Source organism: Clarias gariepinus, chromosome 2 (assembly GCF_024256425.1).
Source record: "Clarias gariepinus isolate MV-2021 ecotype Netherlands chromosome 2, CGAR_prim_01v2, whole genome shotgun sequence".
Lineage (NCBI taxonomy): Eukaryota > Metazoa > Chordata > Actinopteri > Siluriformes > Clariidae > Clarias > Clarias gariepinus.
Genome location: NC_071101.1, coordinates 44,607,547 through 44,622,871, shown reverse-complemented (window position 1 = coordinate 44,622,871; position 15,325 = coordinate 44,607,547). Strand labels below are relative to the sequence as shown.

The window sequence follows — 15,325 nt, the reverse complement described above, 5'->3', positions numbered from 1 at the left end:
CCTCTCGGAGCGAGTCTGTGTACAGTTCAGAATCGATTCACACTCATTTAATATTATTAACAAACGTCAAACTGACAAATTTATTCCAAATGTTCCACAGCAGAAAATACAGAATGCTCGTGTTTTTTAAAAGCATCGCGTCTTGTTCTTTTAAGTTCATGGGCTGTTGGTGCTGTTACTGCCACCTGCTGGACTGGTGCGGTGGAGCAGATACACTAGCGCTGCTTAACCGCTTTGAGACGACACATAAATTACACAGCTTTTCATTGTTCATTCGGTTCACTGTTCATTTTAGTAGTTTTTTAATACTTAATAACCTGTGAGGAATGTAATCTGCTCGGGACAAATCAGACAGTAAACATTAGAAGAAAATAAAACTCTTTTTACGCTGATAATTTAACATCTGATGTGTGACTGAGTGGGAAAAAATACTATAAACTACTGTTTTATGTTTAGACTAAAAATGGAAATACTCTGAATATTTGAGTAGGACGGGAGTAGTGAGATTCATTATGAAAGCTCTTCATAATGTGTGTGTGTGTGTGTGTGTGTGTGTGTGTGTGATGCACAGTTGAGTGCAGTGACCCGAGGTCAGTGTTTGTGCCGTTGTTCCCGGACGTACTGAATAATGTAGAGCAATCAGATCAGTTTCACACTGTGTGTGTGTGAGTGTGTGTGTGTGTGTGTGTGTGTGTGTGTGTGTGTGTGTTGGGAGGAACTGAACTACAAAATATTGTAGATAGGAAACGAGCTTCTAGTGAGAGAAAAACAACAAAAGCAGCTGCTACTGATGATGAGAGAAAGAGAGAGACAGAGGACCAGAATGAGAAAGAGAGAGAGACAGAGACAGAAAGAGAGAGAGCGACAATCAGGGACAGAATGAGAGAGAGAGAGAGAGAGACAGACAGAGGGACAGAATAAGAGAGCGTGAGAGACAGACAGAGGGACAGAATGAGAGAGAAAGAGAGACAGACAGAGGAATAGAATGAGAGAGGGAGAGACAGAAGGACAGAATAAGAGAGAAAAAGACAGACAGAGGGACATAATGAGAAAGAGAGAGACAGACAGAAGGACAGAATAAGAGAGAAAAAGACAGACAGAGGGACATAATGAGAGAGACAGACAGAGGGACAGAATGAGAGAGACAGACAGAGGGACAGAATGAGAGAGAGAGAGCGCGAGACAGAGAGACAGGCAGACAGAGGGACAGAATGAGAGAAAGACAGACAGAGAGCCGGAATGAGAGAGACAGACAGAGGGACAGAATGAGAGAGAGACAGACAGACAGAGGGACAGACAGAGGGAGAGAATGAGAGAGAGACAGGCAGACAGAGGGACAGAATGAAAGAAAGAGAGACAGACAGAGGGACAGAATGAGAGAGAGATAGACAGACAGAGGGACAGAATGAAAGAAAGAGAGACAGACAGAAGGACAGAATGAGAGAGAGAGACAGACTGAGGGACAGAATAAGAGAGAGAGACAGAGTGGGAGACAGACAGAGGGACAGAATGAGAGAGACAGACAGAGGGACAAAATGAGAGAGAGAGACAGACAGAGGGACAGAATAAGAGAGAGACAGACAGACAGACAGAGGGATAGAATGAGAGAGAGAGACAGACAGAGGGACAGAATGAGAGAGAGAGACAGAATGAGAGACAGACAGAGGGACAGAATAAGAGATATCCCAGTGAGGTGCTTTCTGTATCTGTCTCTCTTTCTGTCTCTCTCTCTTTCCTTCTCACTGTCCCTCCTCCTCATTGTTTTTTTTCTTCTCTTTTTGTCTTTCTCTCTCTCTCTTTGTCCTTCTCTTTGGCTTTCTGTCTTTTTGTCTTCCTGTGTCTCTTTGTCTTTGCTTCCCTGTCACTATATGTCTCTTTTTTTTTCTTCAATTCTGCAACAAGATTCAGAGAAACCGAATAATAATAACAATAATAACAATAACAACATGATTGAAAAGGTAAATGAATAATGTGTCAAATATTTTTTATTATTTTTATTTAGAAAATTTAAATAAGATGAAATGAGGAACTGTAGCTCAGATAAAAATATAAATAAATATTATTTTTAAATATATAAAAAAAATTCTAATATATACTCTTGTGTGTATATACGTGTGTGTGTGTGTGTGTGTGTGTGTGTGTGTGTGTTACAGTTACTGAGGGAGCTGAAGCACCCGAATGTCATCGCACTACAGAAGGTGTTCCTGTCTCACAGCGATCGGAAAGTCTGGCTCCTGTTCGACTACGCAGAGCACGACCTGTGGGTGTGTATATACACACACACACACACACGCTTATACAACGATCGCTGATGTCCTAAATTCAATTTAATAAATTTTTAATTAGATTGAATTTAATTGAATTCAATACAAACATTTAAAAAAAGTTAAAGTAGAGTTTTCAATAAGAATATAAAGTAAATAAAATAAGAGAAATCTTTACAAATTAGAAATAAAGTAAATATGGAAAAAAAACTGTAAAAGGAAATATATGTAATGAAATAAAAAGATAATTAAATAAAAAAGATAATTAACACTATAGAAATAAACCGCGATATTTATTATGTTTATATGAAGTATTACACACTCGCTCTGTATCTTTCCACCTCAGTGTCACACACACAGTGTGAATAAACCAAAACAGTGTAACTGTGGCATCAATCTCTCTCTCTCTCTCTCTCTCTCTCACTCACACACACACACACACACACACACATACACACAGCACATCATTAAGTTCCACCGGGCCTCGAAGGCCAATAAGAAGCCGATGCAGCTGCCGAGAGGGATGGTGAAGTCTCTGCTCTACCAGATCCTGGACGGCATCCACTACCTCCACGCCAACTGGGTCCTTCACCGAGATCTGGTCAGTACACACACACACACACACACACACACACACACACACAGACAGTCAGATTGATATTAAACAATTGTGGAGGCAGTGTTGTGATCTGGGGTTAAATCAGGTCATCAGGTCTAGACTCAACGACGTTATGGGGCCAAAAAATGAAGTCAGCTGACGACCTGAAGGGACTTTCTCTCTCTCTCTCTCTGTCTCTCTGTCTCTCTTTCTCTCTCTCTCTCCTGGGTTGTATCATTATTATAATGTTCAGTCTGTTCCTGTGAGATTGCGAGTATTATTGTGTTCCCACGGGCTTATGTGTGTGTGTTTTTTTTTTTTCTTTTTCTTTTTTTTTTTATACGAACCACACATACTGTAATAATACCATTGTGTGTGTGTGTGTGTGTGTGTGTGTGTTTTTTCATTTATGATCACTTTAGCTATGTGAATGAATATAAATCCCCGGCAGTAAACATCATCATCATCATTATTGCAGTAAATATGGTTAAATATCATAAATCATTTAAGGAGGATCATCTCACCTAAATATTGTTAAACATGACGTCTTTGTAAATCCTCCCCTTTAATTAGTGTCAGCATCACGTTGCAGCTACTGTATCCTGATCAAAATTGATCCGCACTCCGGTTATATTAAAAATTCTGTTGGTCTCATCAGTGCTTTCCGTTCAAGCATCGTGTCTCCCCCAGTCCCTGTGCAGGTGTGTGTGAACTTGTGACATCAGCTCATTTGTAATAGAGGTGCGAGCAAAAATGGAGCCACTTGTGATTTGCATGAAAGAAAAGCAGCGTGCAGTGATTATTATTATATATTTTTTTGTGGTCTGAGTGTATACCTGGTGCTAAGGAGCATGAACAAAGTTTTTCACTTAAAGAAAATCGTTAGTGGTGACGAGGCACGGATTCATCACTACGAGTCTGAAAGTCTGGAACGGAAACATTCTTAATCACTGACCGAGAAAAAAGTTCAAAAGACAACCATCAGCTGGAGAATTCATCACCGCTTACAGTTTACTGGGATTCTCACCTCAAGGGCCAGAAGTATTGGAATGTAGTCCGGAAAAAGGTTCAACAATCGACAGTGCTCGTTACAGTGAGACGCTTATTGAAGAGCTGAAGACTAAACTTCAGAGTAAATGCAAATAACTGCTATACGAGTGTGTCATGATCTCTCACGTGAAGAACTGAAGACAGCGTTGCATTTGTGGCTCCCAGCTCAGCCTTAAACATTTTAATGAGCGATTACAAAAGCCTTTTAGCAAAAGTGTATTGAAAAGCAAAAGGAGATCATATCGAAAAATGTTGGTCTTTTCTAAAAGTTATTTAAAATAAAATCTACTGCCAGATTGCAAATCATTTTTAAATCACGCTTGTACAATATAACTAATAACTCAGACTAAAAATCCTCGTAGTTAAGTACAGACACTACTAGTTATATAGTTATGTATGTCATCGCAAACGAAACCTTCGTGACGTCTTCAGGGGTTACGTTCTCACGGTCTTTCGTTAGTGCTGTGACGTCTGATTTGTCTCAAGCAGCTATGTAAATTTTTATTAAGTATTAAAAATGATGAAGTATCTATAGAACACTGAAATGTTGTGTAACGTGGATTGTTGATTTGTTTAAACATCAACGTCACATCTTCTGCTCCAAACTCCAGACTAGTAGGTGGCAGTGTTGCACCAAACACCCATAGGTTCAAAAGAAGAAGATGCTCACAAAACGAGAGTCATTGTAAAGAATCTTTTAATTTGAGAGCGTATAACATCTGTAAGTTTACATAAAAGTGTGAATCGATGCTGAATCGTTGATTGTAAGAATGGAATCGACCAACAAAAGATGGATTACATAAAGTAACAGTGGTATTTCTAATCAATTTAAAGATGAAATAAAGGACGAAGTACCATGTGATGCGGACTAGTGACAGAGACAGGGACAAACACATGCTCACACATAATGTGTCTAAAGTTCTCTGTTTATTATCAGCTGAGAGAGCACACTTAAGCTTTTGGCCAGGCGCACGTACATCAAAAGAACAAAAAGTCATTAACGTGTAAATCACAGAGAGACCCGGAGACAGACAGGCGATAGGAAACACTTTAGTCTTTTCCGGGTCTCCTAGCAGACACGAGCTGTTTGTATGTGTATTGAGCCCGTCTGGACACGGGATATACAGGACGTGTAACCATATAAGGAATCAGGAAGCACAATGAGGAGGGTAGAGGCGCGGGAAAGTTCACATAATATCAGAAAACTTTAGAATTTCTTCGTCAGATACAGGAAATTGACCCACTAGCGTTAGTACACGATGTTGTCTGTTAAAGAGTTTGTAGAAATAGTTAAAAGGTTAAAGCTAAAAATAATACTTTAATAAAATACTTTAATGTAATCAGTGATATTATTATTATTTGAGGTTGAAGCCCATGTACATGTCCGTCTGTCTTTCTGTATGGCAGAACTCTCTGTCTAACTTATTAATACGAAGAAATCACATTCTGTAAGGTTGAGTATCTTAAGCCTTGTTTTATGCTAAGTTGTCCTTCTTTCATTGTCAGCCAGATACACTCCCTGTTCAAAGTAGATCCGGCACATGACTGTTCATCAACTGTACATTTTGATCTGAGCCTAACACCGTGCTTTCAGTTTGAGTATATTACACGCCCTGACCTCAGACTGCTGCGGATATGTTCATTTAATGACCCGTGTTTTCTCTTATAGCGGCGGCTTTATGTTCCTGCTTGTTATAAGAGCCACAATTTCTGAACATATGAGATCAAATTGTTTTAAACTTTCTGAATGAAGAATAAACATACATCGATCTATCCATACATATTTGAAGGTTCTGTTTTCATAGTCTACTTGTTAATGAAATAGAAATTATAGGCTGGTGTGAGCAACTTGTTCAGTCTTTGTTTTCCCCCAAAAAATTGTTACAAATAAATCGGCCCATTCTCAATCCCAATGTTTATGTAAACAAAAATTCTTACTTAGTTTTTTACGTCCTCAACTGGGTGAACCTGATGGTGCATAACATAAATCATGTCTGAGTTTACTCATTATCTTTTTACCTTTCTGTCTGATGGTAACCTCAGCCTCGGGGAATAGAGCATTCTTTAAAATTCCTTGCAGCGATCCTTACTCACCTACCCCTTTACGTCTAAAGTTTGGAAACACACCCAGAACTGTTGCATTGATTGTTTCATATTTGAAGGTTCACAAAGGTTTGTGTCGAAGAATTCTTTTCATACCAAGGGTCTGCTATATTTTTTTTCTTCAGCACAAAATATGGCGCATTTTTTTTGTGCGAGAGCAAAGGAAGCGTCATTCGCGTGCAAGGAGATCAATCCATTTATGTGTTAGGTACTGTATAACGCTATTCCTGGATTTGTGCTTCGGAGTGGTGGAAACTGTAGTACCGGAGGAAACGCACCAAGCACGGAGAGAATCTGTACTCTTAAGTGCTGTACTAACTACACTCCTCCAGTCCTGGTTTTATAAATCAATAAGTCTTTCCGTCTTCCACACCTCCACAGACCGTAACAGCAAAAAAGCTCACGGAAACCAGGAAGTAACACAACGAGGCTAAACAAACAGCATGTTAAAACTGCTGCTGCCGGTCCCGCATCCACGTGTGTTTGATCATTTCCTTCCTCAAGGGTTATTGTGAGAGTTTGGGGTGTTGAGTCAGACAGGCTGGTCCACCGTTTTAAAGCCCTCATACAAAGACCTCTGGAATCTTTCCATATGGTAAGGGGCGTGTTGTCATTCCCCGAGACCAGTGTTTTTAGGAGGACCAGTATTTGGGTTCTCCTTATAGCTCAGACAGCAGTGAACCATCAGGGAAAAAGCTTAAGAGTGAAAAAAACATCGTCACATAACTAAATCACAGATGTTCAGCATTTTGGAAAAAGTGTCATTGCAAACAGGTGTCATTTTAAACATTCATTAAATTCTAGCTAAAAAATACTGATATTTTAGTAAACAATATTGTTGTACAGTTAAACCTTAGGATTGCGTGCTTGTATATCAAGTGAATTTCAACCCATTAGAAATAATGGAAACTCTGATGATTCCTTCCATAACCCAGAAATATTTATATAAAAATAATTATCGAGCCCTTCCTTGTTTAAGTTAAAATTTAATTAAAAAATTTAGCTCGTCTTGCATAACACTCACAGAGTTACTCACAATCCAAGGTTCCTCTGTATAGTTTTAGACTTAAAGTAGCAGAGTTTTATGCCGTTCTTTGCTCGTAACTAAATAAATAAATAGCAGATAACTATCATACTGTGTAAAAGGCTTACATGCATGTAAGCAAGGATGTCAAAAAAAGATTGCAACCCCCCCCCCCCACCCCCACCAAAAAGAAAAGTTAAAGCAGTAAACAGTAATTATTGAAACAAATGTCAATATCTGGTGTGACGACTGTTTGCTGACCGTCCTGCAGAACCAGCCGCGGTCCTTCTGAGGACTCTGTCGCACCTGCTTGGTTTAGTTTTTCAAAACAAGAAGCTTTCATTATTTTTTTTACATTTTATTTTTCTTTTACATAATAACCTGTTTTCCTTTCTGTTTGGCCTGCAGATATTTCCCCGGAAGATAAAAATTTTCCTGAAATAGAAATGCTTGGAAATCAATTAATGAAAATAAAACCTGTTATTTTTTTTTAGTACTGGCTCAATAACTTAATAATAAAGTCATAAATTCTGATAACATGTCTAACAAAGTTTGTACAAAATAAATACTTAGGCGGCCTGAGGGTGTAAAAGTTTCAGTAAGTGTTGAGTAACGTGACTGAATCCAGTGCAAAACAACTAAATAACTAACTAAAACTCATCTAGATTTTTAGTTAGTCATGAAATCATATAGAATTATCGTTAAATCATCCTCGGCAACCGGTTTTGATTAACATAAAGTCAAATTTTTCTGCAGCAGTCATGTGCTTAAGTTTGTTTTTCTATCACTACGTATGAGACATTGTGTAACGACGTACAGTAGATGTCCTCGAGCACTGTGTGGACGGGTTACGTGCATATGTAAGCGTGGTAAACATGGTACCGGTGCTAGAGAGTGTCTCCCCTATGGGTGGACAAGTCAACGTTCAGGTCTGATCATAAAACACCATTTTTTTATAATACTTAACGTACATAATTTCTTATCTCCTGATACATGCTTAGTTTTTTTGTTTGTAAACATACACACACATTTATATTTTTGTCAGTTAAAAGGAAGCACATTTTGATGAGTACAGTTTTCACACCCTTTTATGTTTTAGTGTCCGGAACGTTTTTGAATTCAAATCTTTCAACGATTTTAACTGTCATTCACTTAACTGTCACTTGGCCAGTTTAGATTTCACATAAAAAAAGATAAACCTGAAACAGTGTATTATTATAAAATAAAAAATAGTTAAAATATTGCTATTTAAATATGACATGGTTACGGACACTACAGATGTTTTGCTCTTTTTTTATTTTACACAAAAAAAAACAAGCTTTAATTTAAGCAACAATTTTTACATATGTTTCTAACGCTTTATTATCAATACTCATAAAGAAATATAAATAATTTACATTATTGTTTGAAGCGAGACAGTATAACGCTGAAAAATGAACATTTTTGGGGCACTTGTATAATAATGTCGGCTGAAGTTAGCAACTTGAGATTTTTAGGGAAGTAGCTTCTTTGACCACACCCATTTTCTGTATTATATGTGTAACATAAATAAAATATAATCAGCACCAATACTGTGTTTTTGTCTGAAAGTGTTTGTTAAGCTGTAACACAATGCAGAACCTAACCGTGTGTGTGTGTGAACATGCTGGAGGGACGTGTGGATTAGTAGAGAGATGATTAGCAGGAACATTAGTGGATCATTAAACTGGATCAAAGGCTTTTGATCTAAATATAATCCTCTGTGAGAATAGAGTTCAAGGCTTTAATGCTGTAGAACTGCGTTTCCTTTTTTTTTAATGAAGCAAATATACATGTACAAAGAAAAAATTAAGCTTAAGTCGAGGTTAAGTTAATGAATGTATATTTTGATAATATCTTTTTATTTGGGATTAATCCCTCTTCTTTAAGTCACCATGTGTGGGTTCTTTGCACTGTCGTGTTTCTCATCTCTTGTCTTCCTGCAGTTGTTGCCTGAGGTGTGTGTGTGTGTGTGTGTGTGTGTGTGTGTGTGTGTGTGTGTTTTCATCGTCTGTTTTTGTGTTTACCTGGCTGTAGACGGATCTCGATCGATCCTGAGCAGCAAAAAAAAAAAACGTGTTTTTCTCCATCGCTCTCATTCTCTCTCTAACTCTGAGTCATGACACACACACACACAAACACACACACACCCACACAAACATGCCAGCTTGATCCATGGAAGGAACTTCACTTTTCCTTCACTTGCAAAAAGGATGAAGGAGGTGTGTGTGTGTGTGTGTGTGTGTGTGTGGGTTGGGAGGGTGTTTCATTTTCAACCTGAACCTCAGTGTGAGAGAGTGCATTCACATGATATGATCCTTGACACCTCACTGCACAGCCTCACATTAACACAGGCGTGCCCATGCAGGTTTACTTTCTTGTTTGTGTGTGTGTGTGTGTGTGTGTGTGTGTGTGTGTTGAGCAGGAGCTCTGGACGATCAGGTATCTTTGGTGCTAACGCAGCAGATGTGCAGCAGCTCATTATCTCACAGCACAGTTTGCAGAAACAAGTGTGTGTACGTGTGTGTGTATGTGTGTGTGTGCGTGTGTGAACGTTATAGCACTTTTTTGCATGCATGCATTATTCAGCATAATAAGCTGGTGTTTATTATCACGGTGCTCGCATGGTGTGAGCATGCATGCATCATACACAGCCTCGATCCTGTTGTGCCGTGCACGCGTGATCGATTGCGCAATGTCGAAACGAGTCCGAGTGTGTGTGTAAATTCTACGCTGTATCATGTTGTGGGATTTTATTTAGTGCAAGTGTGCATTCAAGGTCATGTATTTACTCTTTGCATTTAAGTACACGCATGCAACCATATACTCAATACTGTGTACTTGAGTACGTCGTATGCAGTGTGTGTGTGTGTGTGTGTGTGTGTGTGTGTGTGTATGGAGCAGAAAGATTTCTTGGCAGAATATTTAACTCGGGAGTTTTTTGTATTTCTCAGCCCAACTCTAAGATGACCTTTAAGAGTCTGGAATTTTAATCTCGTCTCCGCCCCCTCACGCCGACATTCCAATTCAGACGGGGGACGTCGAAAGGCCACAAAGACACACCGGAGCATCGGTTATAAGGGATCATGCTCGCTGCGTCGCGCATGTAAACCGCATCCGTGCACAGTATAATGCGCTAGTCCTAGTACACACGCCATATTTAATATTATCATTGATAATTTTTAGACATTATCTGCTTTTGCTTTTCAATACACTTTAAAAATCCGTCTGTCGACAAGATTTTGTGTTCCCCTAATTAATAAAAATATAAGTTTTAGGCTGAGCTGCGAGCCACAAATGCACCACTGTCTTCAGTTCTTCATCAGAAGTGGATCTTCGTCCTCGTAGGGCTGATCTTAGGGAACCAAACAGGTGAAAGTCTGATTAAGTGAGATTAGGACTATAGGGAGGACACGTTAACACCATAAAACAAAGTGGATAGAGCCTCCGAGTGGCGCAGTGGTAAAGCTCTCCCTATTATCCGGAGATCGCTGGTTCGATCCCCGGGTGAGGCTGTAACCTCCCACAGCCGGAGGCCTAGAGAGAGCTGATTGGCCGAGCTCTCTCAGAGGGGAGGGACTGAGAGGTACTTAGTGCTCCCACAATAATGAGGGCTCTACTAGCCAATCAGGGGTGTCTGTGAGCTCGCGCAGGCGGAGGGAGCGGATAGTGCTGTTCCTCCGAGTGTGTTACGCCTCCCCCAACGGTGCGTGAGCGAGCAGATCGAAAAAAATTGTCGGTGACGTCACGTAGATCAGAGGAAACACGTGGGCGGTCTGCAGCCCTACCGAGCGGCGGTGGAAGCTTAATGTGGGAGCCCTCAGCGACTGGGACGAATTGGACACGACTAAATTAAGGGAGAAAAACCGGAAAGAATTCGGAAAAATGGGGAAAAAAGTAAAAAAAAAAAAAAGGTGGATAGTGTGTGCAAAAGTTCTCAGCTCTTCAATAAGCGTCTCACTGTAACAAGCACTGTCGATTGTTGAACCTTTTCCCTGATGATGTTCCAATACTTCTGGCCCTTAAGGTGAGAATAGCAAAAAAAACTGTAAGCGTTGATGAATTCTCCAGCTAATGGTTGACTTTTGAACTTTTTCTTGGTGAGTGATTGAGGATGTTTTCGTTCCAGACTCTCAGACTCACCAGTCTCGTCACCAGTAACGAATGTCTTCCTTCCTCAGAGTTTTGGTACAAATCTTGTTTACAGATATCTTAAAACTTATATTTATGCTCCTTAGCATCCGGTACACACTGCGACCACAACAACAAAAAAACAAAACTGAAACACTGCACGCTGCTTTTCTTTCATGCAAATCACAAGTGGCTCCATTTTTGCTCGCACCTCTATTACAAATGAACTGATGTCACACACACACACCTGCACAGGGACTGGGGGAGACAGGACGCTTGAACGGAAAGCACTGATGAGACCAACAGAATTTTTAATATAACCGGAGTGCGGATCAATTTTGATCAGGATACAGTAGCTACAACGTGATGCTGACACTAATTAAAAGGAAGGATTTAGGGACTCTCTTTAAGAAACTTTCACCTGTACAAATATCCAGACCACAGGAAAAACTAAGCCTGAATCACTGCACACTGCTCGTCTTTCATGCAAATCACAAGCAGGGCGTCCACAGTTACAAATGAATTGATGTAAGACGCTCACTCCTGCGCAGCAGTGACTGTAACCTTGAGCAGAAAGGATCAGTTAGGAAACAGACCATGTGTTAGGCTAGTTTACAAGATAATATTTGAAAATGTCGTTTACTCTGTATTTACCACAGAAATACCCTTGAGTTGAGTGCCTGATTGAAAAGGTTATGTATGTTTGTGTTACTGATGTCCAACCAGTTATTAAGACACTTTCTGGTTGTCACTGGAGTCATGTGGCGCAGCCGATTTTCGACGATTGCGCAATAAATGTTTAAGGAGGAAGCAGGTCATGAGGTGATCACGCCGGCTGAGCGTGGTTGTTAGTGGAGATTAGGGTCGTGTGCATGCGTTTGCCTCATCACTTAATCATGAGACCGCATGTCATGGAAGGTAGAGCGCTCGTTGCTCCAGCCTGCTGTCACCGTCTCTCGGTCCGCAAAGCATTACATCATCATAGTTAACTCTCTTTACATTAAACATAAAACAGAGTAGCTCGCTGGTTCAGTAGCTAAAGCCAGAGGAAAGATGGTTAAACTGTTAACCACTCGTGCGTTGTGATCTCAAAAATATAAAGTAACACGATATTTGAAAGCAGGTAAAACACAAACAGAATGATCATTCATGTCTCCACTGAACACGCCCATCAGATGTACAACGCAGTGAAAGTGTCTTAATAACTGGTTGGACCACCCGTGCCAAATAAAACAACCTCAAGCCTTTTCATCTTTTCAGGATATGCATCTGAATACAAAAGAAGGGCAGCAGGCTTTAGACAAGCTGCAGAAGGGCAGCTATTAAACGAATTGCAGACAGATATTAAAGAAGGGCAGGTATCAAACGAATTGCAGACGAATATTAAAGAAGGGCAGGTATCAAACAAATTGCAGACGGATATTTACGAAGGGCAGGTATCAAACGAATTGCAGACGAATATTAAAGAAAGGCAGGTATTAAACGAATTGCGGACAATATTAAAGAAAGGCAGGTATCAAACGAATTGCAGACGAATATTCAAGAAGGGCAGGTATCAAACGAATTGCAGACGAATATTCAAGAAAGGCAGGTATTAAACGAATTGCGGACAATATTAAAGAAAGGCAGGTGTTAAACGAATTGCAGACGAATATTCAAGAAGGGCAGGTATCAAACGAATTGCAGACGAATATTAAAGAAGGGCAGGTGTTAATCGAATTGCAGACAGATATTAAAGAAGGGCAGGTATTAAACGGATTGCAGATGAATATTAAAAAAGGGCAGGTATCAAATGAATTGCAGACGGATATTAAAGAAGGGCAGGTGTTAAACGAATTGCAGATAAATATAGCAGAATTAAACGATTTACCAGAATTGCAGATGAATACAAGAGACGGATAGGTATAGAAGATGTTTTACACAATATGTGTCAGTTTATTTATTTATTTATTTATTTATTAATTCGTTTTTTGGTTTAGTTTAACAAAATCTTCAATCCTCATCTTAGGCCCTCCATCAGTGTTGGTGTCTCACCAGAGCATCACTACTGACTTCAGGGTTCAGGTGACGGACTTTATTTCCACTCAGGCGTGATATTGATCTGTTCAAAAAAAAAAAAAAAAGAAAGAGAGAGAAAAGAATAATTGTAACCCCTCCACAGTAACCGCGCAACCCTGCGAGTGTCCGAGCCAGAATGGATGAAAGGGGCACCGAAGCAGAGGTTCAAGGAGTTCCTATTGGATTTATTTGAATAATCCATGTTGGTTATTGTGGTGCTAAAAGAACTACATGAAATAACCAAATAATCTAAGATATTTTGACCGTAGAGGAAGTGTGTGACTTCAGCTGTGGTAACACACACACACACTCACGAGCACGCAGATTAAACAGTGGGCGCTCTGGTGTTGTGTTTGGAATAACAGAATTCATTAAGGCCGCGGTTCCCATAGCAACGCATTCTGTTTTCTTTCTGGTAGGGCGCAGTGAGCTTTACAGCAACTTGGATGCTTAAACAAACACACACACACACACACACACACACACACACACCAAAGGATAATGGAATAATTAGGACATATGAAAAAGAAAATCTAAATTGTCTTTTATTTTCCTGTGATGTAAGAAAAATAAAACTAATGACTGTAACTGTAATCAGTTTAACTCTTAGTTGTTGTTGATTAATTTCCTATAAAGGCATGATGTGAAGGTTTATTCAGAGTGATTCAGCTTAACAAGTAGCAGTGATGACCATGAGACAGTGACAGGGTCAGAATACGTGTTCAGTACGACGCAGTTCAGAGCGCCTGAGTGCCACAGTGGCGTCTGCATTTATTAATTACTTAATTAATTATTTTATTTATTTATTTATTTATACGAGCCTTGAGAATGAGAACGAGATCGAGCTTTACACTTAAACACAGCAATGCTAGCTAACTCGGATGACGGGTGAGGAACGGTGATGTCATGCTCAGATCACATGTTTATCATTCTCAATAAACAACGCGAGTCTGATCGACCTCCGATTCGGATTAGCGCTCACGTCGTTAACGTCACACACCATCCCAGGCGCTGTGACTCAACACCGTGACTGATTCATTGTCATCTTTCTTTTTCTTTCTTTCTTTTTTTTTCCAGAAACCTGCCAACATCCTGGTGATGGGGGAGGGTCCCGAACGAGGGCGGGTCAAAATCGGTAAGTCACATGTTCTCGTCCCAGGCGAAACGTATCGATTCCTAGAGTGCATGCTGATTAGATCAGTCAAAGCGTGGTGAGAGATCCGGACCAGGATAGGACGAGCCAGAGAAGTCAGAGGAAATATACATATATATATATATATATATAAATGCCTCGGCCCAGGCGCGGTAGGAATAGAGGTCAGGTCATTGTCGGTGAAGCACATTGGGACAGCGGCAGACACACTTGGACCTGACAGCTCCTCTTCAGTGTTGTGTAACTCCATATTGAACACTCCAGCCTGATGAGAGCGGCTCATGCTGGCGAGCTATTTCTGCCGCAGGGTGTTGGGTTTCTGCTGGAATTTTAGTTTCCATGCCACTCTCTCATGGGCGACGCTTAAAACACGACACCGACTGAACCTCCTGTGTGCTGCTGTTCAGGGATCAGACTGGCCTGGGTTTTAGATTTGTTTAAAACATGAAACGGAGATACGTATTTTAAAAAAATAATAATTTTTCTCTCTTCTTAATATGACCTCATAAAAGCTGAGCCCCTCCCCCGGGTTGTTGCTCAGCTCTGCAGTACTCTGGAGAGGCGTGGCTCAGGAGTAGCTCCCTTACATACTGTAGACACAGAAACAGTAAATTCGGTAGAGGAGTGACATTAGGGTGAGAGTCAGACAGACTCTGTCATTCCTTCTGCCCTGATGGTAGACAATCCAAAAGTCCCAGTTTGACCCGAACACACATTGCATGATTGAAAATTTCAAATTAGCCTGAATGTGGCGTGCACTAGGCTTTACACGGCCATATCTGTGACCTTTGGTTTCTTTAGAAACAGGTTATATGGTGATAGAGGGAAAAAAAGAGACAATCAATCAATCAATCAATTAATCAATTAGACAATCAGACAGTTGTACACATGGTTTATCAGCAACTTGTCTCTTTCTTCACCTCTTT

The 15,325-nt window shown here is 40.1% G+C and overlaps 1 protein-coding gene across 2 annotated transcripts in view; it reads left to right on the top strand.

Annotated features, from left to right (window-relative positions):
* The window catches only part of cdk19 (cyclin-dependent kinase 19), a 67,465-nt gene that overhangs the window by 19,447 nt on the left and 32,693 nt on the right, over positions 1–15,325 (top strand). For both annotated transcript variants that reach the window (XM_053479862.1, XM_053479855.1), the window contains exons 3-5: positions 2,154–2,264; positions 2,725–2,865; positions 14,324–14,381. In XM_053479862.1, the coding sequence (XP_053335837.1) occupies positions 2,154–2,264; positions 2,725–2,865; positions 14,324–14,381 (310 nt within the window). The remainder of the gene's footprint in view (positions 1–2,153; positions 2,265–2,724; positions 2,866–14,323; positions 14,382–15,325) is intronic.